The sequence below is a fragment of the Mercenaria mercenaria genome, chromosome 6 (genome assembly GCF_021730395.1).
Source record: "Mercenaria mercenaria strain notata chromosome 6, MADL_Memer_1, whole genome shotgun sequence".
In the NCBI taxonomy this organism is placed as follows: Eukaryota; Metazoa; Mollusca; class Bivalvia; order Venerida; family Veneridae; genus Mercenaria; species Mercenaria mercenaria.
Window position 1 is genome coordinate 68,723,002 of NC_069366.1, and position 26,944 is coordinate 68,749,945.

Genomic DNA, 26,944 nt, shown 5'->3' on the forward strand with positions numbered 1-26,944 from the left:
TGTTTATATTTGGCACGAATGTTAACCTCAGTGAGACGGCGTGTCAGGCACCAATGCCAGGTTCCAGTTGTTCACGGTCACAATTAGAGGTCAAAGGTCAAGTCAGATCTTGTCTGGCCCATAACTTTAACATGCATCGAGGAATCTTGTTTATATTTGGCACGAATGTTAACCTCAGTGAGACAAAGTGTCATGCCTAATCTCCAGGCTTCTATCTCAAAGGTCAAGGTCACAGCTGGAGGTAAAAGGTCATGTCAGATCTTGTCCGACCCTTAACTTTGACATGCATGGAGGATCTTGTTTATATTAAGCATGAATGTTAACCTCAGTGAGACGGAATGTCGTGCGCGAACTGCAGGATCCTATCTCAAAGATCAAGGTCACAGTTGGAGGTCAAAGGTCATGTCAGATCTGGTACGGTGTATAACTTTAACATGCATTGAGGAATCTTGTTTATATTTGGCAAGAATGTTAATCTCATTGAGACAGAGTGTTATGTCTAATCCCCAGGCTCCTATCTCAAAGGTCAAGGTCACAGTTGGGGGTCAAAGGTCATGTCAGATCTTGTCCGGCCAAGAACTTTGCCATGCATTGAGGAATCATGTTTATAGTTGGTATGAATGTTAACCTCAGTGAGACGGCGTGTCGTGCGCAAAACCCAGGTCCTATCTCAAAGGTCAAGGGCAGATCTTGTCCGACCCATAACTTTGACATGCATTGAGGAATCTTGTTTATATTTGGTATGAATGTTCAACTCAATGAGACGTACTCTATCTCACAGGTCAAGATCATAGTTAGGGGTCAAAGGGCGGGATCGACATGTTGCCCGTGGGCATCTAGTTCATTTTTCTCGTGCAAATCATATATGATTACTATCATGGAAATACAAAAGAATACAGTTATTCTGTGGCACGTCTTTGATAACGTTTTGGGGTTGTGTATTGCTGTTGTCAGCAAGTTGCGCTCTCAAACAGCGGTGGGAAGAAAGGAATTTTAATATAAAGTTGTTCTAACAGGAACGATATAATCATCTTCAGAATTTTTTAAATTGTAACGTGAATCACCCTGTTCAAGGACGAGAGAAGATACGTAAACTGGTGTAAGATCAGACCTTTTAAAGAACATAATTAGCCTGTGCTTGTATCGACTGTCTGAGAGTTTCCCAAGTTACTTTTAGATATAAATTTTCCAAAGAAATAAGTCTAGTAGTACCTGAGGCGATGCGTGCACGTTCATTTTGTATTTTGTCTAGCTGAATAATTTCGTAGTTTGTACAATTACGCATATTCGAAAATAAATCTTATAAAGGATGTATATATTGTTTCAAGAGATCGACGGTCCAATGAAAATTTTAGTTTGCGCATAATATTAACCCTCTTCCATGACTTTTCTGCAATCGAGCCGATAAGTGAGTGCCAACAGCAGTTCTTTGACAGGGAGATTCCAAGATGTCTATGTATAATAACTATAGTAAATATAATGGCCCAAACCAATAAATACAGCGGCCCAATCGCAATTAACATACTGGTTGGGAACCATTTTTCGAACACATTTTCATATTTCGGCTCTATTATACCCTAAAAAAAATTTGACATAAATGAAGCCCACACTGCACAAACTTCAGCTCCTTCCGCATCCGATGTTGTAATCAGCATCGCGTTGTGACGTAAAATATGGGTTCCATGAGGCCTCAAATGGGGTCACTAAAAGAAGTTATTTTCCCCGTGAAGTAAACCAGTATCCCGACAAATATTTTGACGATGTTTTGCTGTTATTTTGATATCGGAATAAGTAAGTAAACTATTTTTACACATTTCTTTATCATTAATCTCTTCAAAAATGCACATTAAACATAACCCGACGTTCAATAGCAGCTACGAAAGCAAACCAAAATTGACTATAAAAACTCTTATTTCGTCTAACACGAATTCTTGATAATTCAAATAGATATAGAATTAAATTAGTGCAAAAATCGACTGCCCTGCATTTTATGTAACTGTTACCGTGAAATTAAAAGTAGCACATGTTATCAGCAGACAATCAATATGTAGTTTAATTATTTCTTCCCCACTTGATACCTCGGCAAGTGTAAACTACTGCGCATGCGCAATGCTACCTTCATGCCCCGAAAAGTTGTTTTATAATCACAGGTGAGGTATCATCATAAAATCTAATATTATACAGCCTTGTACTATAGTGGCTTGTTGTAGACATGAAGAACAAACATCTAAATGATCTAGATGAAACAATTACGTGAATAACAATGGAATAAAGCGGATATTACATGTGTCCGGAAACTGGTTCCCAACCAGTACCGGTTCAATCGCATTAAGACAGCGGCCCAACCACAATAAATATGCACTTTTAATACTTGTTTATTTGTAATGAATAAAACTCATAAGAGTATCCCGATCTTTTTATTATGATGGGAATACAGCATGCTGGTAGTTACATTTATCGTTTCACTTGTATCAATGTACTTTATAATTATCAAAATATTTCAATAGTTTGAATACTGGTATAGTTCGACCGCGTGTTTTGAGCCGTGACGGAATGATACACTTTTTTCAATTGGGTTATATCGATATTTGGCTGAAAAATCTCTATAGAGTAAGTTGACATGTATGTTTTGTTTTCAAGGCTATATACCAATAAAAGAAATTGTTCTTTGTTTCATATAAAATTCAGCTACTTCAGAACAATTTTGTTACAGTTTCTAGATTTTCACTCTGTCGTAGACCTATTTTCCACAAGATATCCATACATTTGCTTCAAGTCAGGTACCCTCATATTGCCGCATTTCGGAAAGCGGTCCGCAGAATAAACACCTTACTTTCGTTTTAAAGTAAACAACTCTAAAACATGCGAGTATTAGCATGAAACGTGTCCTATTTTATGTAAAATTCATTCCACGAGTGAAATAATGCCCATTTGGCCCCCGATTTACGCGCAAATGCGCGAAAAATGGAAAAATTAGGATCTATTTAGGATCTATTTATTAGGGACTTCTTTCGACCGTAGACCGAATTACTGCATTATAACCTCAATGAACTTGATTAAATCGCTGACGCAGTTGGTAGAGCGTAATGAATACAAACCGTAAGAGTTCAAGCCAATATTACGGCCGTAGTTTTTCTCCAGTATACATTATTCTTATTTTATTTTTAGTCAAGAATCTTTGAAGACTCTTTGAAACTTTTAAGTTCAATCAGACATAATGTGTTAAGTATAATGTAATGTTTTAACGTCAAGTTCTCAATATTCGCAGACTTCAAAACGTTGAATGAAAAAAAAATAGAACACGGTTACTTTTTGGTCATAAAACAGAACCTGTAACGTCTGTCTTCTATCACTTGAAACATGGTTTTATTCCTTCTAAAGTAGTCACGTCTATCAATTTCCATTAATTCGGAAAGCAAAATGCATGTTGTATCCACTTGTACAGGTTGTTGAAGAGTAAGAAGACTATCGACGAATCTACGCCACGTTTGCAGGCTGAGATTGACATCATCTAGTTCAATGTGTTTTAGGTTTCTCATTGCGGGTGTTACAGTGAGAGCCTTGTCAGCAATATCTACCCGCTTTAACTCGAGTTTCCGTAGTTGCTGTAAGGTATGTATCACAGAATCCACATGTTTGTTGTATCCATATGATCTAAAGAACAATTTCCTAATGTGAAGTTTAGTGAGATTGCCGGCATTTAACAGAAGATCAATATTCGGTATACTGCAAGCATCAAAACGCAAAGTTTTAAGATGTATAGTATTTATGTTAGATATTATCACGTGCTTACACTCTCTCAGATCAAGTTTCTGAAGCTGGTCATTCTTTGAAAAATCAACTTTATGACCACGACAAAAAAGATCGTCACAGCGTACCAAGTCCAATGAAAGATGTTTTAAAGGTGCTTCTTGTATTAGGGAGGTTACTGTTTCCATTCCACCGCAAGATAACATATTGGGACCAATACTCATATATTGTAGTCGTTTCAGACGTGAAATCCATCTACATACTTCTTCATTAGAGATAAACTTTGCATCAAGAGATAACACATTATCCGGTATAATTCTTTGTAGAAAAGACATCCCTGTAGAGTAGCCGATGATAACATCACAAAGGTTGACCATCGACTGATCATCTGGATCACACTCCGATAGACAATCGAGTATCAGACGCTGAATGTGTTCTGATACAGTGTCATGCGTGGTGAATATATATTTATATTCGGATAAAGAGTTTCTGTACCTTAACAAACTTTCATCCCCGCTAACAGTATCGGAGATAAATGTTGAAAGTTTTGATATTAGGAATGGAGATAACCCGCAAATCAATTTGAGTACGTTAGAAAATTGTAGAACGTCGGCAGCAGATTTACACTTTTGAAAGAGGTCCTGCAAAATGGTAGTTGGAAGGTTTGAACGCTGATTTTCATTATAATGGCTTGAAACATATACAGCTGCGAAAAACTCGAGGTAAGATATGTGAATGAATTCCAACTGAGTATTTTCCTGCGTGGGATTAAAACAGTTATTTTCTACCAAAATACCAAGCTTAATGAGTGTTGTCATAACCTCTTTTGGAACACCTCTCTGTCGGAGATGTGATCGGCCGAATGTGCTAGATCCCTTTTCTGAAGTTAATGCTTCAAACGCAACTCCCGCTAACGGAAGCAGAAATCGTTTGTTTGCTTCATATCTTGGAAAAGTTTGTAAATGTCTAGGCAGACGCATATTTGTATCTATTTGTTGTGTTATACCAATCTGATCTTCATCCATGTCTTCTCCATCTTCTTTGTTCAGATACCAGCCAAGCATGATATTCACTAGTTGACTGTATATATCGGTAACAGATTTTCCAATTTCGTATCCGGAGCCGTATAACCATACGAGTTGTTGCAAAAGCATGGGTGTTTTCTCAAGATGTTTAAGTTTCGCCATTTTTAATTTCTCCATGAATGCAAAATAAGACAGACTTGATTTATTACTGAACTTTGATAAATATTTTTCAATGAAATAGGTCATAGATTTCTCATCTATTCCTACTAATTTCACTTTTTGATCGTATACAGAAGACTTCATGCTCAGAATTCCCTTAGCTGACGGTCGAGAAAGTGTAACTAGAGTGGCCTGTTTTGCCCCGTCTCTATTTGGTAAACCATAGCTGACATGTTGTAAAACCGATGCAACTTTTGGATGAGTCCATTCATCCAATCCATCAGCTACGATGAGACAACGTTCCGATTCTTGCTCAAATATTCTATCAATGAAGTCGTTTGTTGTAAGATCTGCAGCTGTGATAAACGCTTTGATCATTTCAGTAATGTCGCTAAGTCCTGACATTCTCTGTAAAGGTACGAAGAAAAGAAAATCGAACTTTCTCATCTCATTGATATTTCCATCGTTTACAGCAGAAAACGGATCAACCTTTCCTCTTCCTACTGTTCTGCGAGGTTCTTTACACTTATTATTATCATTATCGTCTGTTACCGCTGAGCACCAGATCTGAATCATCATTTTGCAAAATGTGCTTTTTCCTGTCCCAACATCCCCTACTATATAGATGTTTTTGTTTTTTCGACCGTTCGTTTGTAGAATCTCTCGATATTGTTGTTTAGCTCTAGTATTTGGCTTGTTCGATGACCTTTCTGTGGACTTCGATTCACTTTTGTCAATGTCTTCCACTACCATTTTCGGGACAACATAAATTTCTTCAATATCTAAATTGTCGTCTTGTAATTTAAGAGGTGAAATCGATGTTCTCACATAATGATTCTGGTACATTGTCACCAGCTGTTTCTGTAGCACTGTAAAGTAAAAACAAATTATCATTACTCAAAATTTAAACATATTTTTAAGAAATTAGATTTCGTTTGGAGTTCATAGAAAATGAACGACAGAATAGGATAAACAAATCAATGACACGATTCATGTTAATTGGCCGATCCTATTCTGTCGTTCATTCCGCATGAACTGCGAAAAAATTAATTCATTTCTTATATTTTCATTATATTTCTTTTCAAATTGTAAACAATATTTAATATATACGAAATGTGTGTATTTCGTATAATTTAACGTTAAGATCAGCTTCCCCGCCATTCTGTTCAGCAGAATGAACAACTGCGACGTCATCTAACGAACGGTCTCCCTGACTATAGGCAGACAGCGGCCCCATTATCGCTAAGCAGCGTTGTCGTAACATTTCCTTTTTCTGTTCACACAAAATTAACGTTATAATTTTCAATGGCAAAGAATAAGTCGAATGTAAATATACTCCAAATAAATGAACATTTAGTTATATAAAAATATATTAAATTTTTATAATACCTCATATAAATGCCCAAATGCAGATTTCCTATTAGTATAACTTCACTCATAAATCATATTCCCAAGTGATTTGATACCTCATGCGCAAGATCGTTATTTTGGTTTTCTGAGCATGTCATATTTTCAGTAATTTGATATCACAAGCTCAACAGCGCTATTTTGGTTTTCTGCGCATGTGATATTGTTTTTCATATCTCCAGTTGGGTGATATGATACTTTTGCATTGAGTTAAAGACTATAATCTTTAAAGTTGACAAGGCACTCATACGATTATTATAAGATTAAACTATTTTTCTAGTGTAATCCCTGCCGTTCATCATGCATGTGTAATCCCTGATTTGTGTTTGAAAACAATTTTTTATCAGTTTTGAATCGAAACTGTGACCAACGGATAGGAATGATCTAACTAAGAAAATGAGTGCGTGCACTTATAAATATGTTTCTTTCAGAATAAGAAAATTATCGCCGTCTTTTATTTTTTCGAATACTGCTTTTGGCTTTGGCATAGACGTAACTCTGTAATATGCGCATAAATACATAATGCATTGATATGTGAACGTCCTGGCTAAACCAGTTAAACAGCTTGAAAGTCTTACAATAAATTCGTCAAAATTTCGGAGTGTCAAGACTCCTGCAGTCTTTATTTTATTGGAATTTATAATCTACCTTTAGAAATAAGACAAAACTGCCATGTTGTATTTGAAGAGCACAAGTGCAATACTTGGTGCCGCAGAATCTAAAGTGAGAACTAGAAAGAAGAACTGTTTAAGTATTAAATGCTATTTTTGTGCATTTAGACCGGTATAAGCCACATTGGGACTTCTTGCAAATCCGTGAATCGGGATGATTTGCAAGAAGTCCTAGAATAGCTTACACCGTCTAAACAAAAATGAAAATAAATCCTGATACAAGTTTTTACATCTTTACAGAAGCTTACTACAAAAATATTATAATTCTTTCCAAGCGTGGCATCAGAAAATCAAAATGAATATCAGACTGTCGATCTTTAAAACACCTGAAGAGAATAGCTTAAAAGACCCGCAAACGTTACATTTCAATTCGCCTTCTGATAAAAATACAGATTGTAATTTTCATTTAGAATCCTTAAATCCAGAAAATTATCACATGATATTGTCGATTCAATTTTGATCTTTACTGTCAGAAAACTAAGTTTTAGCTTTGATTTGTTTTTAGTATCCGATTTTGAAAGATTTCTCCATGTTTTGATTGTTTCTTGTGAACGACGTCAGATTGAACTGCAGTCTCACGTCAAAGACTACCCTTGATATTATTGCGCAGTGTTGTTTACGTTTTTTTCTATACAACTCATATATAATGAATGCAAATAATAAAATGTATTCAATAGCAATATTTTCAGATAATGACGGTAATTTTTAAATGCTGCAATAACAAGTTCTCAAATAAAATCTAAGTGAAACTATTTCTCGTATGCATTATTACCTTGTTTTCTTTCAACATAGCCTAATTGTTTCTGATGATTTTGACGTATGATGTCCATTTTATCTACTTTTCTTTCTAGTGAAGTAAGACGCTGTAAAAATAATGACAACTTGACAATTTCTAGAAATGTTTTAGTTAAGAAATAATGTATCTCATCCAGTGATTTGTCGTTGAATAAGTCATTGTTTGGAGTTCAGATGCGAAGGAATTATATCACGAGGGCGCAGCCCGAGTGATATAATAATACGCATCTGAACGACAAACAATGATTTATTCAAGAGCAAATCACTAAATGAGATATATTATTTCGATTCTAACACGTTACCAACAATTTTTAAGTACATCCTTGACGACATTCATTAAATATTTGCCCGTTTTCAATCGGTTTCTTTTCCAGCGCGCCGCTATGCCGTATGACGCCATAACGTAATAATTGTGACGTCAGAACAGTGATATGTTTTATAATAATTAACTGTTTTCTGCCTTCTTTGTTTAATAGGAAAATGAATCGGATCGTGTTAGAATTAGTATTATTGCATACATGTGTTAAATTATAACATGTTTATAAAGATGGAATAACCTATCAAATTTATTCTGAAGATTGTTTAGGAGTTTATGACTAATCAATGACCTTTGTTCAAAAACTTCCGATAGTATCATGAAAACAGAAAAAAAGGGTTTACCTGTTTTGCAATAGAACTGTCCAATTCAAGTCTTTCGACTTTTTTGTGCACGCTGTGTTTGTCCAATTCTTGCAGAGCATCCTGTAGTGCTTTCTGTGTAATACCTGTAATTGCATCTGTAGTTTCGTTTTGTTTCTCTCCAATTTCGGCTTTTGCTTCTTCAATAGCGTCAATAGCTTCTCTCTGTTTCTCAACAATATCAGCTTTTGCCTCTTCAATAGCACCAATAGCTTCTTTCTGCTTCTCACCAATGCCAGTTTTTGCGTCTTGAATAGATTCTACAGCGTCATTTTCTTTCTTATCAATGCTATCTTTAGCATCTTGAACAACGTCGGCAGCTTCTTTTCGTTTCTTATCAAGGTATTCTGTTGCTTCTTCAATAGCGTCTGTAGCTTCCTTTTGTTTCTTACAAATGTCATCTTTCGCGTCTTGAATCGTTTGTTTCAGTTCGCCTGACTTCTTGGTAACGGAGGCCAGAGCGTCTCTGCATACTTCGGTCTCGCCGTGAGTAGTAATAATAAAGCTCTCGTGCTTCAACTGGCAATATAATGATCTTACATATTAAGGCAATAACGTTTAATGTCACTTTGAAGATTGTTTAAAGAACATTTATAAATATTAAATATAGATATCAATATATACAAACATTCACTAAGCCTGATGGAAATTCCAGAGAAAAAAATAATGCAAGTTATATGCTTAAATACAAATGTTTGTTTACATATTTATCTTATGTCATTATTTCAACTTTTCGTAACTAAAGCCATACCTGTTTAAGCTTGTAGACAGCTTCTTGAGCATCATGCCTAGCTTTCAGTTCTTTCTCATCGTCAAGAATTGCTATGATTTCGTCTATACATTCATCCAGCTTGGTGTCTTCCATCTCCATGGTCGGTGAGTGGAATAACTCATTTCTTCTTTGTAGAATCTGAACAGACAAATAATATCAGTATGGTATGATCATGATCAGATACATTTTCAGTCTCAGCTAAGTTTGATAATGAAACTTTAAAACAGCATGTTTAAAACTAACTTTTAAGTTGATAAATAACTATTTTCAAATGACGGTTCAGTACTGATGATCAGTCTAATTTGGAATTAACCTTGAAGTTTTAGTAAAGTTGATATTAAAATTTCAAACAAAGACTCAGCTGAGACTGAAAAATGTTATGTGAACACGGGGCCTGGCTTTAACACGGCCCACGTGACCAAGGTCATGAACAAGCAAGCCGGGATACTAAAGGTATGGTCAAGTTGTAACACAAAAAGTGACCAGTATGTCACACTCATTTCCTCTGTAACATAAGTCATAAAATAGTCAGTGTATCTCAAGTCATGATCAGGCTGTGATACAAGTCATTCTTAGTCAGGGTCACTCAAGTCATGACTAGTCTGTAACAAACAGTTATAATAAGGTAGAGACAATTAGTCACAATAAGGTTGTAACGTAATGTCATAGTCAAACAAAGTGACAAAAGTCATGATTAAGCACGGACATTCATGACCAGTATATTACATAAAATGCTTGATCAGGCTGTCAATCTACTATATAAAAAATCTTGATCAGGCAGAGACACTTGAGTCACATAAGCGAAATCGTCATAAATGATCAGGCTGTGGAACGATAGCCATGCATGATTAGGCTTTGACACGAAAGTCATGCATGAGCAGGTTGTGTCACTGGTCATACATGACCAGACTGTAGCACATTAGCCGTGCATGATTAAACGATCGTAATCTTGATGAGGATGTGACACGTAAGTCAGTCAGGATGAGGATAGTCAATCACGATCTGGCTATGACACGGTAGTCAATTACAATCAGTCTGTGATACGTTAGTCAATCACGATCAAGATGTGACACGATGATCGATAACGATCAGGCTATGGCACGGTAGTCAATCATGATCAAGTTGTGACACAGTTTCTAATCATGATCAGTATGTGACACGATAGCTAATCATGATCAGACTGTGACACGATAGTCAATCAAGATCTGACTGTGAAACGATATTCAATAAAGTTCAGGCAGTGACACGATAGTCAATCAAGGTCAGGCTGTGACAGGTTAGTCAATTAAAAGCAGGATGTGGTACGATTGTCTGTCATGATCTGCATGGCTGTGATACGATAGTCTATCATAATCTGGCTGTGACACGATATTCAATCAAGATCAGGCGGTGGCACGATATTCAATCTTAGGTAAAAAAAATAAATAAAAGTATCTCTAATTTAGTGACTATGAACCTTTGTATTCTAAAATATTTGCCTTACACTACCTAAATCGACTACTTGAATCAGTTTCTTTTGAAATTATTATTCAATGAAAATAAGACCATTTTAGGCAATTTGTACGTGGAATGTTTCCTACATTTTAAGAAAACAAATGTTATTAAATACCTTTCTTAAAATGTCGCTCGCATCAATGATGTCTGAAAAGTGTGACTGGAGATTGATGTTGTTGATAAATACATGAAGCAACCCTGGAGTGTCAATATCAGCTGCCTTTGTCTTGTCTGAATATCCCGGTGCATTGATGAAACATTTGGCGATCTCCCATGGCTCTGTACACCATTTTTGTATATCTGTATTTTTCCAATTTGGTGTGGGTGGTGTGGACCCATGACATTTAAGTATGGCTTCCAAAATTTTGTCGCATACTTTAAAATGGCACGGGCGTTTCTTTGGATAGAGGCAATTGCAGTTGGACTGGCCCCAATAACATTTATTTCCTCCGGTAACAGGATCCCTCTCACACGTATGTATCGGTCTAAGGTTTCTTAGACAGCATTGGTTACAGGGGAGTCCAGGTGTGTGGTTGACAGCATTAAGAATTCTGGTGTGTTCCTGTTGAACCACTTCATCAGCAAATCCTTCTATACCTTCTTTAAGATATTTATACGCCAGTCCACCTCTCACCCAGTTTCTATACTTCTTTTTCTCCAATTCACCTTGATGATCCATTGCGTAGGTATATTTTACTTCCTGCTGTCCAACTTTCGTTTTCGGTGCATTTCTCTAAAATAAATGATACAGAAATAATTAATCTTTATGAATTTAATTTTGGTCCGTCTCGGTCCGAGCCGCCGAAAGGAAGTTCGTCTTAGTGACTTTCAAAGGCTTCGTCTATGACTTGTTAATAAATATGTAAATACAGTCTGTCGACTTGACTATTTTATTTTCCGATGAAGACGTTAAAATTTAGGACAATTTATACCACGGTGGTTAATCAAAACGGCTTCTATACGATTTTTTTTTTGCGTACCACTGTTTCTATACGAAAATGTAACGGTTCCTATATGTATATAAACACCTGTCAAAAATGAAAGAGAAGGGGAAAGTTGTGGAAGAGAGTCAGAAAAACTTGAATGATGTTAAATTGTTGTATTTCATGGAACACTTTGAAGCATAAAGTGTAGTATTTTGCACTATTTCTTTCATACCAATTTAGTTAACCTAAACTAAGCAAAAGAAATAACTCACTGCAATCCCACGCGATACAAATCTGTAAATTAAAGTGGTGGTTTTGAGGTAAATCAAAGATTTAAGAAGTCAATCCTGGTTGTCGTCGATGCAAACTGACATAGCCATTGTCTGTGATGAAATAAAAATAGTTTCAAAATCTTCTAATTGCATTTATATAGCTGTAAACAATGATCGCGTAAGCTACGGATAATTATTATGCGATATTTTGTTTTGTTATGAAATTGTGGCACCGGCTAACACACGTAAACTTGGCATATTAAATACTATTATAGTGTTCACATATAATAAACTGCATCGATTTGTTTACTCTCATATTTTTCAATTCCTTGTAAGTATTGAACTACTTTTACGGCGCATGCATGGACAAAGGTAGCGCTGAACCAAGTTTCAAGTTTCAAGTTTATTTTGAAGTCAAGGCCCTTATGGGCATCTGACATAAACATAACAAACAATGCAACATACAACAACATGGCATATGAAACAAGATGTCATTATTGTGAACAGTGTACAAGGAGGATGAAAAATTTTATTAAGGTAGTGGACCCGGAATCACAACTGGTAAACTATAACCGAACAATCGAACAATATACGAAAAAAATCTAAAAGTCCTAGTTACTTTCTAGAATTACTAGATCTAATCACACAGTGGAAGTCAGCTACACTCTTTAGAATGGGTGCCGAGTATCATGTCTAACTACAGCCTGCAATTTTATGCATGGATCTTAATCGTATCTTGTTTTGAATAAAATATTAGTACTCCCCGAGATTTGGACATTTCACCTGATGTATTTATAAGTGATCACAGAACTTTGAATGCAAAGGCATAAATAATGTAACTTAATGTTTTTGCAACTGTCAAGAACAATGATTTCACAATAATATGGTAGGATAAAGTTACCATGAACCCATTCTACATGCCCGACGCTCATACGGGAGCAATTTTGGTATCCAAAATTCTGCGGCTCGATTTCACTCCAGATTGTACGGAATAAATTCTTATTGAACATTTTCATATAGATTAATCAATAATTTATAAGTATACTAGCTTCCTAATTCAGGTAAAGGGCAACGAAAGCCTGGCAGTAATCAACCATCCGGAAAAACAAACAAAAGGATATTTTTCTTTGTATTAAATCACGCTGGTTTGCATTTCTAGCATTAAAAAGAGACTGCAAGAGATATTAACTGTGAACATTTACGATGGAATATATTGTTTGAATTGTTATGATTTTGTTGATCTTCACAGACATTGATCACTTATTCGTAGAGGCTTTTTGAAATGCCTTTCTTATTTTAACGTGTCATATGTTTTAATATCATATTTTGACTTTAGAAATATAGCAATGTTCAGTGCCATTAAAATAAATTTACTCACAGATTTCAATTAATTCATAAAATGATTTTCATTTCCATACGCCGAATCCAGGCTTTATTCTACTTTTTCCGGATAAATGACGTTACGCCATCACTTCCGGTTTATTAAACGTGCAGAACTACCTTAAAATGACGTCATTGACGTCATGACGTTACGTGTAAATTACCGCGCAAAATTATTAGATTATACTTTGAAAGTACGTAATTCTGTGAATTTTCTTTATTTGAACTATTTTTAAATTGCTATCTTGTGCTTAAATTATTTTTTACGGGTCTTTGGCTCTGAATAATGATCAATATTTTGCTTCTTTTATGCACTTATATTGAAATGTTGATTTTACCCATGCCGGCAAAACCCATCTGGAACCACCATGCCAGATGACTTTCGTGTTGTTAATGACAACTAGTGGTTCATGCATTGATAAAATATTGTTTATGTAAAAATACGAAAAAAGCAGATACCTTGATAGTTTCTCTCCGTACCTTGTAGTATATTAAATTTTCTCGATTCAAAATACGTTAGTTTCCGGTAAGAACATAATGTTACGCTACAAACGATAAAACTAAAGTGGAACTTTGTTGTTGTGCGTAACGCAAAACATCATGACGTCACTTCAGCTTACGAACGTTAATTTCCCGCGCTTTGTGTTCATTCTCTACTATAAGAAAGAGTGCTACAAAGAAACTATTTCTACCTGTTATTTGTAAAATACGGTATGCAAGAAAAATAACATGCCGTGAATTCCCAGTTCAATATAACCACTTAAGATTTTCGCAGTAGCGAACTGTGGCAAGTCTATATCTGCATGTAGTTTTCGTGTGGCTATCGGTGTGTAACATCACCGTATTCGCATTGACCGTTATTAGACCTTTATCACGGACACGGACATGGAAATGTAAATGTACATGTACCCTGTACTTCAGTCAAATTTGAAGGGTCATCTCTAAACTTTTACCTGTTTAAGTTGTTATTGAAGATAAATTAAGGGCGAAGTGCAAAAGGAAGCTATTTCACATTTTTCATTTTTTTTTCTATTAAAATGTGCATATTAGAATTAAGAATGTAAATTTCTCTCAAAGGGCTAGGTATGGTTTTCTGTAATTAAGTATTTTGATAGATAAATAATGCTTATACATCTACAAGCAAGTATTTGAAAATAACGTTATTAGCGTTTCTAGTTGTGGCGTCACTGATGACGTCATTTATATGCGAAATACTGTATAACGCTAAAAAACCGTGTTTTTTGCTATATAATCCAAAAAAAATAATATCCATAATGGATAAACTTTCCATTATTTACATGGGCATGTGGAAGAAAGAGCTACATCTATCATATAACAAAATTTGTAAAGTATACCGCTTGCGAATGCTGAGTATTTTTCGAAGAACTGACATCTTGTCAGAGGAAGCTAAATATCTTACTAAAATGAGTTTCCAATATGCATTTTATTGTTCTTTTAACAACATCACTTTAAAAAATGGGGATATCATAACTATATTGACAATTTCTTTATTGAATATTAATAAGAGACGAGAGTATAGTCCCTACAGATTCGTAAAAAATTAGATCTACACAGGTCGGCGGTTTGAAGTATTATGGACGAGTAAAATATAATTCAACATTTTGAACGTAACTTCAAAATTGCTAATGAACTCTACTTATAATGTGTCGCTTTCAGATCAACATTAATTAGAAAATATATGCGTGGGTCCCCGTAGTTTGCTAGCTATGGCGATGTTCACAAAGCGATGTTTCATGCATTACCATTTAATAAAACATACACTCTAGAAGTTTTATAAACTACACTGCTCAAAATCACAAACTTTTAAGAATTCATTGAAGCAACCAACTTTTCATTCTATTTATCATTGATTTCAATGAAACGGTGGAAATTTCAAATTCTGTATATTCTTTCAACATAATACAGAATTACATAATTTTAATAAACGTTCATATGAGTGAATTATCTGAAAGGAAAATGTCGACGGTCTTAATACTTGAATTTTACAGATGTTGGTGAAATACATAGATGATCTTACATAAGTTAGTTTTTTACTGAATTTATTCAACTATTTAATTAACATAATAAAACGCGAGGCTCGTGACGAGCATTTTATCTTTAAGGAAATAAGGCAAGTGTTTCTTCCACGTTCTTATAATTAACAAAATATTCATTATAAATCATAACGTTTTAGCAAACCAGTCACGAACTTCTGTCCAGCTATGTCTTCGTGGCTTTAATCTGTTTAGTTTATAGGAAAACAGTACTATATTTGCACTATGGACTATGCACTTTTTATAAAATCTTGTGACGTTATTAGTGATAAAGTTATAGTTATAAAATGGTACCAATATCTTAATTTTTATTTTATCCTTTTTCTTGCACTCCAATAATTTAAGCCATTTTTATATAATTACATCATAAATGCACTTAAATGAAACTATGTTTATCCCAGTAAATGCATGTCGTACAATAATTCAGAAATAGTTCCGTTATAGAAAATGCCTTGTTATTACATGCTTGGAATAAGTTAGTTCAACAACTTTTCAGATTGGCAAATTTTCACGATAAGTAGTATATAGCAAATTTATTTAGAGACCTAGCTTGGGATTGTGTTTGGGGCGCTAGAGTCAATGGCAATATCACTATTGCTAAAAACATTTTTTTAAAATGTGTCTCTCTCAATGAATTTATATTAGAGTGAAACCATGCCCACAGGTAGCTTCAAGAAAAACCAAGTCTCCAGAAGGTTCATTACTAAATGTGCTGTTCTTGAAAAACTTCACTGTGTGCAGGGATCTAAGAATACATTTTTACATTTAGGAATTTAGGAGAGTTGTGGTTAAAATCCCGATCGGAACTTTGCTTTGTTTTGGCAGTGTTGACGGCATTAGAGTAAATGCTGCAAAGGTCAAAATGTCACACTAAAAATAGAAGAAAAATCATTCAATAATCGGATCGTCAAGCAGAGCAGATGGTGTCCAGTCTATAGCTTAAGTTCGAATTGACAAATTGTCACCAAACTCTGTATATAGCAAGCTTCTGTAGAGGCTAGTGGGACCACCTAAGTCAATGTCAATGTCGCCAATATTTAAGATAGAACAGAATAGAAGTTTATTCAATCAAGAAGTTTATTCAATTAAGTTGACTTGAACACAGTATAATATAATCATGGTGTGAAAAATCAGTTCAATAACCCGCAATAAGATTGAAATTTTACCACGAAGCTTACTGGGATAGAAATGCTTGGATTATATTTGGGGCCGATCGAGGTAATTTCAACTACATGGTAAATAAAAATAGATGAAAAACAGTTTTCGGCCAACAACTTCGGCTTGGAATGACATATTATCCACCAAATATGGTATATAACATGCTTATATAAAGACCCAATTTGTAACTTTATTTGCGACGCCGCTGTTTACTGAAGCTGACTAGTTTCGAATTTTATGTTTTGAGAAATCCCCCAGATTTTAACCAATGTACATAGTACGTCTACATTTACATTTACAAGTCCGTGTCCGTTGTAATGGTCTAATTATAGGCTATAGCATTTATTTTTATCCATCGGTATTTAACTAATTAGAAGAGTTAAAAACCCACCAAAACCTAGTGGTCTACTTTTTCTTCCCACATTAACTTTGTGCAAAAAAATCTGGTAATACTGGTATCATACAACTATTCTACAAGATGACAAGTGGACAAGCTAAGCCCTGTTTTCATAACTTCATCTGCAAACTTACTCAGTCATTCTCTTCTCAGTATAGTTTTATAAAAAATAGAATATTCTAACACGATCCGATTCATTTTCCTACTAAACAAAGAAGACAGAAAACAGTGAATTATTATTCAACAAATCACTGTTCTGACGTCACAATTATTACATTAAGGCGTCAAACGCCATAGCGGCGCGCTGGAAAAGAAACCGATTGAAAACGGGCAAATATTTAATTAATGTCGTCAAGGATGTACTTATAAATCCTTGGTAACGTGTAAGAATCGAAATAATATGTCTCATTTAGTGATTTGCTCTTGAATAAATCATTGTTTGTCGTTCAGATGCGTTTTATTATATCACGAGGGCTGCGCCCTCGTGATATAATTCCTTCGCATATGAACTCCAAACAATGATTTATTCAACGACAAATCACTGGATGAGATATATTATTTCTTAAATAACTATCGTACATTGTATATAGAAACAAAGTGTGGTCTAAACTCACCTTAATACATGGAAGTACCGTGCATGCTACTACATTAATTGAATAATATATTTAGTAATACGTTGCCTTAGCCTTATATCTGTTACTGTCAAACTGTAATTTGATACTTGTTATTTCTCATTTCTTCATACAAAAAAATGTATAACTACAATCATGGAACAATCTGACTGAAGTACTTGATCTTCTAAACGAAGATCCACGAATGACTCATTCTCATTCATCTGAATATTTTTGATTTCCAGCATTGCTTTTTTTTATTTTCGCAAATCTGTTTTTTATTTTAACCAATCAGACGACTTGTTCGAATGTCAAAAATTAAGAAAAATGTGCAGGCAGTCAGCGACTCGAACCCGGGACCCGTCGCTTACAGAGCAAGTGCTCTACCGACAGAGCTAACGCTTTACCGACAAAGCTAACCGGCTATCTGACACTTTACGTCATAAAAATGTAAATATCAAAAACCCAGTCTAAATATAGATTTTTTATTCTTACAAAATGTTGTAAGTAAACCTTCTGACTGGCTAGCGGAATGGTCGTCAAAACGAGGCTATCAATAGCATGTCTTCAGATCCTAAGTATAGCGTAATGCGAGATGTACTTTAGTCATATAGCATGATGGAAATACAAAAGGTAACAGTTAGTTTGTGGTGTGTCTGTAGGGTAATATAACTTGACAATAGCCTCTACTGACCTTGACATTTTAAAGGAAAAATTACAAATATATATAACTCTCAAAGTTAGAATTGAAGCTCAAACAAGAGCTGGCACTATCAGTGACAAACGCCCCCGAGGTTTGCCCAGGAATGCTACAGTTCGATGCGCAAAATATGCCAGAATAGTTTAGGTATGACTCATTTTTCGACCAGATAAAAAATTTCTCCGAAGGTAACCTTGACCTTAGAGCTAGGGTCTGGGCCTTGAGCATGACACACTAACTCATCATAGGGAAAAATGTTACAAGTAATGTTTGATGATGGCAGAGTTATTGACTGGACAAGAAACATAAATGTTAACTTTTGAATCTAAGTTTAACTTTGACTTTGAAGCTAGAGATCTTGGACTTTCGTCTGACACGTCATTTTAATATAGGGAACGTTTTTGCCATATAATTTTAAAATGTCTTCATCGATGGAATAGTTATGGAACGGACAAGAAACACACCATGTAAACCGTTAAGGAGATGTCACGGCTGAGATAGTTTAGCATTATTACAATACACAGTCGGTATTGAAATTGTGTTTCCAATACATGTGCTCATTAGATAAATCCTCAATATCTATGTGAAAATAAGGGATGTGTTTTGCATGATTGCAACACTGTGAGTTGCTCTAATTACTGACAAATGACTGAAACAATAGGAATTCTTACGAGAGATGGATAGACAAAACGACAGTGAGGTACCAAAATATTCTTTTATTGTTTTAATGTACGAGTTGTAAGCTACAATAAAGAATACCCATTTTATGAAAATCAAACTGGAAGTTAGAAATAACAGAAAAAAATTAATTAGGTCATGAGTCATCATATACCTGTCAAAATTTGTCATTAGTTTTCACGAGCTGTCAAAATTACTTTTATCTCTCTATTCTGCTAATGCATTGTTTTTGAAAGTATCTTGGACGGATATTGTAGTGTGTAACTTACTTTACATTCCACATTAATATATGTGCTTGAAATTGCTTTGTTGAGCTCACCGACGTCACATATGAATGTCTATTGTTTTAGTTTATTGTCTGTTATAAAGGTATCAAATCTCAATATTAAGATATAAGAATTGTTCCTTTCTGGTAGACAATGGAAACTATTTGGTTGAATCATAATATAACAGTTTTTGGAAAGAACTGAATATTCTTTGGTTTTTTTGTTATTCACCGGAAATTCAAAAAGTGACATCACCTTAACCTCTAAGTGTGACATCGACCGTGGAGCTAGTGGTCTGGTTGTTATGCATGACACGTTTTTTCGTTATCGGGGAATATTTCTGCTAATTAATTTCGAAATTTCTTGATTAATGACAGAGTTACGAACCGGATATGAAACAGACCATTTTAACCTTTCACTTGACTTCTAAGTTTAAACTTGATCTTGGAGCTAGGGGTCTGGGTCCTGCGCGTAACACATTGTCTCCTTATGGTAAACATTTATACCAAGTTGTTTCAAAATCCCCTCAGGGATAACAGAGTTATCTATTAAGATATGACTTCTAAATATGACCTTGACCTTGGAGTAAGGGATCTAGGTCTTGCGCGTGACACATTGTCTATGGTTACCATTTATGCCAATATATTTCAAAATCCCTCCATGGATGGCAGAAATATGGATCGGACACAAAAATGACCCTGTTAACATTTGAGCACTAAGTCTGATCTTGACCTTGGAGCTAAGGTTCTCATTTTGATAAACATTTATGCTTAGTACCTTTAAAACCTCTTGATGAATGGCAAAGTTACGATCCGGACACGAAACAGACCCTATTTACGTTTGACCTCTAAGTGTGACCTTGACCTTGTAGATAGGGGTCTGAGTGTTTCACAAGAACCGTCGTCTCATTAAGTTAACATTTATGCCAAACTATTTTTAAATTCCTTCATGGATGACAGAATGAATTTACAAAGTTACGGTCGGACGGACGGACATTGCGATTTTAATATGGCCATCTTCATGGGCATTAAAATCAAAGAACATACTGTAGTGTAAATAAAAAGTTTTTTGCTGAAACATCTTTAAAGGATGTAAGGATGTAATTATTAAATAAAAACCTAACATTATCAACTGCTTTGTAAAATTCTTGAAATAGATATATACTTAACCACTTATTAACAACATAATATATTAGGCCCTAACAAAATCTGAAAAATAGATCTCTGGGAAGCAACGAGGACAAAACAAATAGTAAGTATTGCAGACTCGATTTGATTGAGACCGCATTAGCTCTTGTTGGTTTAATTTGTATGCTAGTCAGCAGTGTACATGTATTTAGATAATTTAACCATGCTTTGCACGGAATGTCATGGATCAGAGGGATAGACTGGCTATATTCATCACTACAATCCGGCAAACTGTATGAAAAGTAAAGTGGTAGGATATTCATGGCATGCTGCCAGAATAAAATGCTAACATGTATACGATATGCAAGAAAAATATCAGTCATGTGTTTACGAATCGGACGGAAATATCCGTCCCTCGGCCACCTGCGCATGGGCGGTAATTCGGCAAGCCTCATTACCGCCCAATGCGCAGGTGCCCTCGGTACGGTTATTTCTATCCGATTTGTAAATACATGACAGATATTACAAGTCAAAAGTTTCTCCGCCGCCAGAAATGTATATTCAGATCAGTCAAAATGAAAGTTCTTTTAATGATCCCAAAAATATTTGGGGTCATCTGCAGGTCATGGCAATCTAAATATATTGAATTATGTCCTAAAAAATCCAATACCTATAGTTTATGCAAACTAACCACACTTTCCTAACCAGAATCCTAACAGAAGTAATGTAAACACATTCACATTTCCATTTATTCCTCTATCAAAAGTTATCAGCTCACTGAACAGCTGATTACTTGTTTACATGTTATGCACGCGGATATTGATGACGTCATACACAACCTTTTTTTTTACAATTTAATCTTAAGAAAAAAGCATAATTCCACAAATCTCCGATAATCGTGGTAATCCTACATCACCACAAAATTGTAAAATTCTTGTAAGTTAGTCAAATGTACCACATGAAAGGCGAAAATTGTAGGAATAAAAATGTAAACAAAAGCATCGTGTGAATTAGGTCACGGTGATCCAAGATGGTTGTTACTTACGGTGTGTTACGAAGATGGTCGAAACGTGTCACGTGACCCAAGCTTATTTCCTTATATATATATATATATCTATATATATATATATATCTTTTCATTTAAATAAAGAATTAGTGTATCACACATCTGCGAACAAAAAAAAAATCTGTACAGGATCGAAAACCTGCCACGTGACTTGCTCCATGTCCTACACGCGAAATTTTTTTAGCATACCAATAAACCCACCGCCTCCTGGTGGCGGGTAATTAGTCTGTATGTATGAAGTATGATCATCAGTAAAAGCAGACGAAGGGTAACAAGGTCGCTTTGACCTCGGCACCAAAATCAATTGGAGATGTTTATGCCTTTAGCAAGGTTCTAAATCAAACGGACTAGACTGAAAGCAGGTTCGACAGACAATCATGGCAGGATCTTCCAAAGTGAAATGTCAATGCATATAACTAAGAGAACAAATAGAGAAAATGTTATAGTATTTATTTTCTAAACTGTTTAACAAATTTTTAACAAGAGCTGTCACTAATGGTGACAAATGCCCCCGCAGCGCCTTGACCTTTCACCTAGTGACCTTGACCTTTGACCTGGTGACCCCAAAGTCAGTAGGGGTCGTGTACCCAGTAAGTGCTGTCACCATATGAAGGTGTTGGGTGCAGTGGTTCGCGAGTAAAGTGTCTTTATGCACAAAGTTAACGTTGTGACGAACGAACGATCGGACGGACAGTTGAAAACTAATATGCCTCCCTTCGGGGTCATAAAAATATTACAAACCTGTGTAAAACAATTTTTTAAAGATCTTGCAAAACTGTGTTACAAATTTTTCAAAATCTTACAAATTGTGTAAAACAAATATTTAAGGATCTTGCAAAACTGTGTAACAATTATTTTAAAAATCTTACCAAAAACAAAGTGAAATTAAAGATTTAGTTAGTTGAAGTCTCAGTATTTTCTATATGTTAAGAAATCCAACTGATTCACTTAATAGTACTGTGTGCGCACTCGAAACTAACTGGGCCAGACTAGCAGCATATTAACATCAACTTAACGTCGTAAAGTAGTACAACGCGTAGACAAAGTTCATCACAAGAATTCATAATCCCTGCCATATTTTACAAATATTTCAATTACAAATCTTAAGTGTTCACATTCATTGCATATGCTAATCGATCTATTTACTCTCAGACCCTTTAATTTCATAAAGTACTGAACTACTTGTATAGCTTATGTACGGAGAAAGGTACTTAACGGCATTTGTAATTTCACCAATGTCGGTATACATAGTTTGGCGACTTTGGGGAGGCTATACGCTTCCTAAAAAGCATTTAAAAGTTGTGTTTTTTTTCATGCATTCTAGCAGCGAAAAATGTGTAAACCACCTGTTTTACGTGAAGATGAGCAAAAAATAAAAAAAAAAAGATTTATTTACTATGCATGTCTTTCGTCATAGTTTGACCGAATTACTGACCTTGAAAAGATAACGGCCAAGCATAAGAAAGATTATGATTATTTTTACTCGACTTAAGGTAACTTGACATGGACAACCGAGATGGCGTCACGAAATTGGGGTTGGTCACATTATTTACTCCTGTAGACAATATGCTGCTACAGAGGTCTAAAGATGACTTTTAATCATTTAATACACACATATGCAATTGTAAAAATGCATTTAATTTATGAAATTATAAAATCAAATGTCTTGAAACTCACCATGAAAATTATTCAATTTTTGTGCAGATTTTGCGGAAAAGTTATGTATCCAAACTGAAAATAATTTGTATCCTCACGTCTTTGAATATGTTCTTCAGGTGCTCGACAAATGAACAAAAGAACTTATCCACTGAGTTTTATGCTATTTGCTCTGGAATTTCGTCGGTACTAATAAACTTTGATAATGTGGCAGTTGACCTCAATACAATAGATTTATGACGGATTATCTTGGAACACCCCTGGACTTATTGGACCCAACTGCCACATTATCAAAGGGGCTATGCAATTCCAAAAATATGTTTATTGTAAAACTCACCTAGTCCTATGAACTGACAGTAAACCCAAACATAGCTGATTTGGGTAAATTACATTATGTTTTATGACCCTTGCATGTTCAAATGCAGAAATCCTCATCTAAAGTCTCTCTACATTTTTTTGGGAGGAAACAGAAAATTGTGAAAATGTATTATATCAATACATTAAACATACATTTATTTAGTATGGCCTAAGGTCCACGCTTTTCATGAGATTGCCATGCAAGTCAGTGAAGTTTTGACATCGAGAGTTGTTTAAACAGTAGCAAGCACATTTCAACAAGGACACATACTGAAAATGTTTTATAAAATTAAAATAAAAACAATGTATAATTAATAAGAAATGAACACGGCACTCAAAACTCTGAATATGTGAGGATGTAAAGTCTCAGAAGTAAGGACAAAGTAAACTTACGTGTACTTCGATTTTTTTAATGACCTTTAGGGAGTAAAATATAGACATTTATAATTTAACAGCTAAATTCCAGGGCAAATAGCATAAAACTCAGTGGATAAATTCTTTTGTTCATTTGTCGAGCACCTGAAGGACATATTCAAAGACATGAGGATATAAATTATTTTCATTTTGGATACATATCCGCAAAATCTGCACAAACATTGCATTTTTACAATTGTATGTGTGTGTATTAAATGATTAAAAGTCATCTTTAGACCTCTGTAGCAGCATATCGTCTATAGGAGTAAATAATGTGACCAACCCCAATTTCGTAACGCCATCTTGGTTGTCCCATGTCAAGGTACCTTTACATAAGTGAAATATTTTTACAAATAACTTCAAAATTTTATCATTTTATTTTTCTCTATAGTAGCAGTTATAAAGTACAAAAACATCATCTTCTGCAAAAACGTAACTAGCATATAGCTGATTTAAAGTACACTAAACTTGTTGAAATTGTCGCCATTTTGATAACACCATAGCTGACCTGAAGATAATAGAAAATTCGGTGAAAAGGGCTATATGTAACACTAATTTTCATGTTATGACCTAAATATGCATTTTCGACGTACTTTTATTCGTTAAACTAAATATGGTATTACCTTAAAAATAAAACTTTCGACAAATATATCGTTCATCTTTTTGAACTCAGGAAGTGATTAACGTTCGATACATGTATGAAAGCTTACCATCACGGTAACCTTCTTTTGTGTGTGTGAATATTATATAATCAAGCACTATTAAGCTACCCAAGACTACAATGTGCCAATGAGTCAGTGGTAAATTCATGTAATAATATGTACATACCTTTCCATCTCAGATGATTAGCACTGCTTTTGATATCCACGCAAACATAGACATGCGCAGTGAAACATATATATACATGTACATGGAACGCCGCAACTGTCTCATTTCGGAATAGTACGTGCACCCTGTTTTATACTTTGTCAAATAGCTTCGCTTTTATGTCTAAATAGTGTTATCTTTGTTTGTTTATTTCGATATTGACATCATGGTAACAATAACAACGTTCATGGTTTAATATTTAAATTTATCAGAAAGATAAAATATATTCAAATATGCTTGTCTCATTTCAAAGACGCTTACGATAGAACGACGTCACGCATGCCATGAATATACTACCACTTTAGGCTAAGTTCACGTCGAAGCTCTAGGGAAGTGTAGGCTGTTGTGTAAATGATACTTACTCCCACCTGTAAAGTAACTGATCAATCAGAAATTGAGCCCTGGAAATATGTAAAACTTTTTTCCCAGCACATTGTGCGCTGTGATGAAAAGCCAGGAACCAGTAAACCCTCGCTCCGAGTGGAGTTTGAGGAGTTCAACAGGGAAGGTACGATTGGTGTCTAACTTATACCGTTCAAGAGGGGTGAGTTCACGTCGAAGCTCTAGGGAAAGGTAGGCTATTGTGTAAATGATACTTACTACCACCTGTAGAGTAACTGACCAATCAGAAACTGGACCCTATAAATATGTAAAACTGTTTTTCCCCGCACACTGTTCGCTGTGATGAAAACCAAGTAACCATAAATCCCTGCCTCTTAGGGCAAATTCACATCGGAGCTCTAGAGAAGAGTAGGCTGTTGTGTAAATGATACTTGCTCCAACCAGTAAAGTAATCGACCAATCAAAAATTGGGCCATGGAAATATGTAAAACTGTTTTCCCCTGCACATTGAGCGCTGTGATGAAAAATAAGGAACGAGTAAACCCTACATCGCCGTGGAATTTGCAGAGTTCAGCTCTTCAACAGGGAATGTACGATTTGTGTACTAATTTATACAGTTCAAGTGGATTATCGAGTATAGAGTCGGTCTCTACTCTACCCTAGAGCTTCCATGTGAACTTTCCCTTAGTGTAGACTGAGGAGTTCAACTCTTTAACAGGGAAGGTACGATTGATGTACTAACTTATATCGTTCAAGTCGGTATCTACTAAACCTGTGCTTCCTCGTAAATTCAGGCGAGGAATTTCGAGTATAGAGTCGGTTTCTACTCAAGCCCAGTACTTCCTTGTGAACTCAACCCTAGACTCCCTTCAGTTTGCCGGGTTACAGTGATGAGATGATGAGTACAGCCAGTCTACTTAGCCCTCTGATCCGTAACATTCCGTGCAAAGCATAATTGTAAATACACGTACACTACTGACTAGTGTATAAATTAAACCAATTAGGGCTAAAGCGGCTTAATATATTATGTTATTATTAAGTTAAAGCATATATCTATTTCAATAATTTTAACAAAATCAATTGTTATTTAGGTTTTTATTTATTCATTAATAACTCCCATACATCTTTAAACGATGTTTCAGCAAATAACTTTTTATTTACACTACAGTAAGTTCTTTGATTTTTATGACTCCAAAGGTGGGAATATTTAAATCGCACTGTCCGTCCGTCCGTCCGACCATAACTTTGTTAATTCTAGTCTGGGCTGTAACTCTGCCATCTATGAGGGATTTTAAAATAATTTGGCATAAATATATACCTTAATGAGACGACGTTTCATGCGTAATATCCAGAGCCCTAGCCACATGGTCAAGGTCACACTTAGAAGTCAAACGATAATAGGGTCTGCTTAGTGTCCGGTTCGTAACTTGCCGTTCATCAAGTGATTTTAAAATAACGTAGCATAATGAGACGACATGTCATATGCAAGACCCAGACCCCCTGGCGCCAAGGTCAAGGTCACACTTAGAGATCAAATGTTAACAGGGTCTGTTTTTTGTGTCTAGTCCATAATTCTGCCATCCATGAATAGATTTTGAAATATCTTTGCATAAATGTTAACCGTAATCAGACAATGTGTCATGCGCAAGACCCAGATCCTTAATTCAAAGGTCAAGGTCATATTTAAAAGTCAAAGAATAATGGGATCTTTTTTCGTGCCCGGTATATAACTCTGTCATCCATGATGGGATTTTGAAACAAATTGGCAAAATTGTTTACCATAATGAAACAATGTTTTACGCGCAGGACCCAAACCACAAGCTCCAAAATTAAGGTGACATTTAGAAGTGAAGTCAAAGGTTAATAGGGTCTGTTTCATGTCCGGTTGGTTACTCTGCCATTCATCAAGAGATTTCAAAATT

General features: G+C 35.2%; 1 protein-coding gene across 1 annotated transcript; it reads right to left on the bottom strand.

Moving 5' to 3' along the window:
• Positions 1–1,526: 1,526 nt before the first annotated feature.
• LOC123548665 (uncharacterized) lies at positions 1,527–24,696 on the bottom strand. Its single transcript, XM_053546250.1, has 6 exons — positions 24,642–24,696; positions 10,867–11,484; positions 9,237–9,395; positions 8,468–9,004; positions 7,785–7,875; positions 1,527–5,803 (listed from the first exon to the last, which is right to left on the bottom strand). Exons 2-6 carry the CDS (start codon positions 11,428–11,430, stop codon positions 3,306–3,308), a joined length of 3,849 nt encoding a protein of 1,282 aa, XP_053402225.1. The 5' UTR covers positions 11,431–11,484; positions 24,642–24,696; the 3' UTR covers positions 1,527–3,305.
• Positions 24,697–26,944: the final 2,248 nt, after the last annotated feature.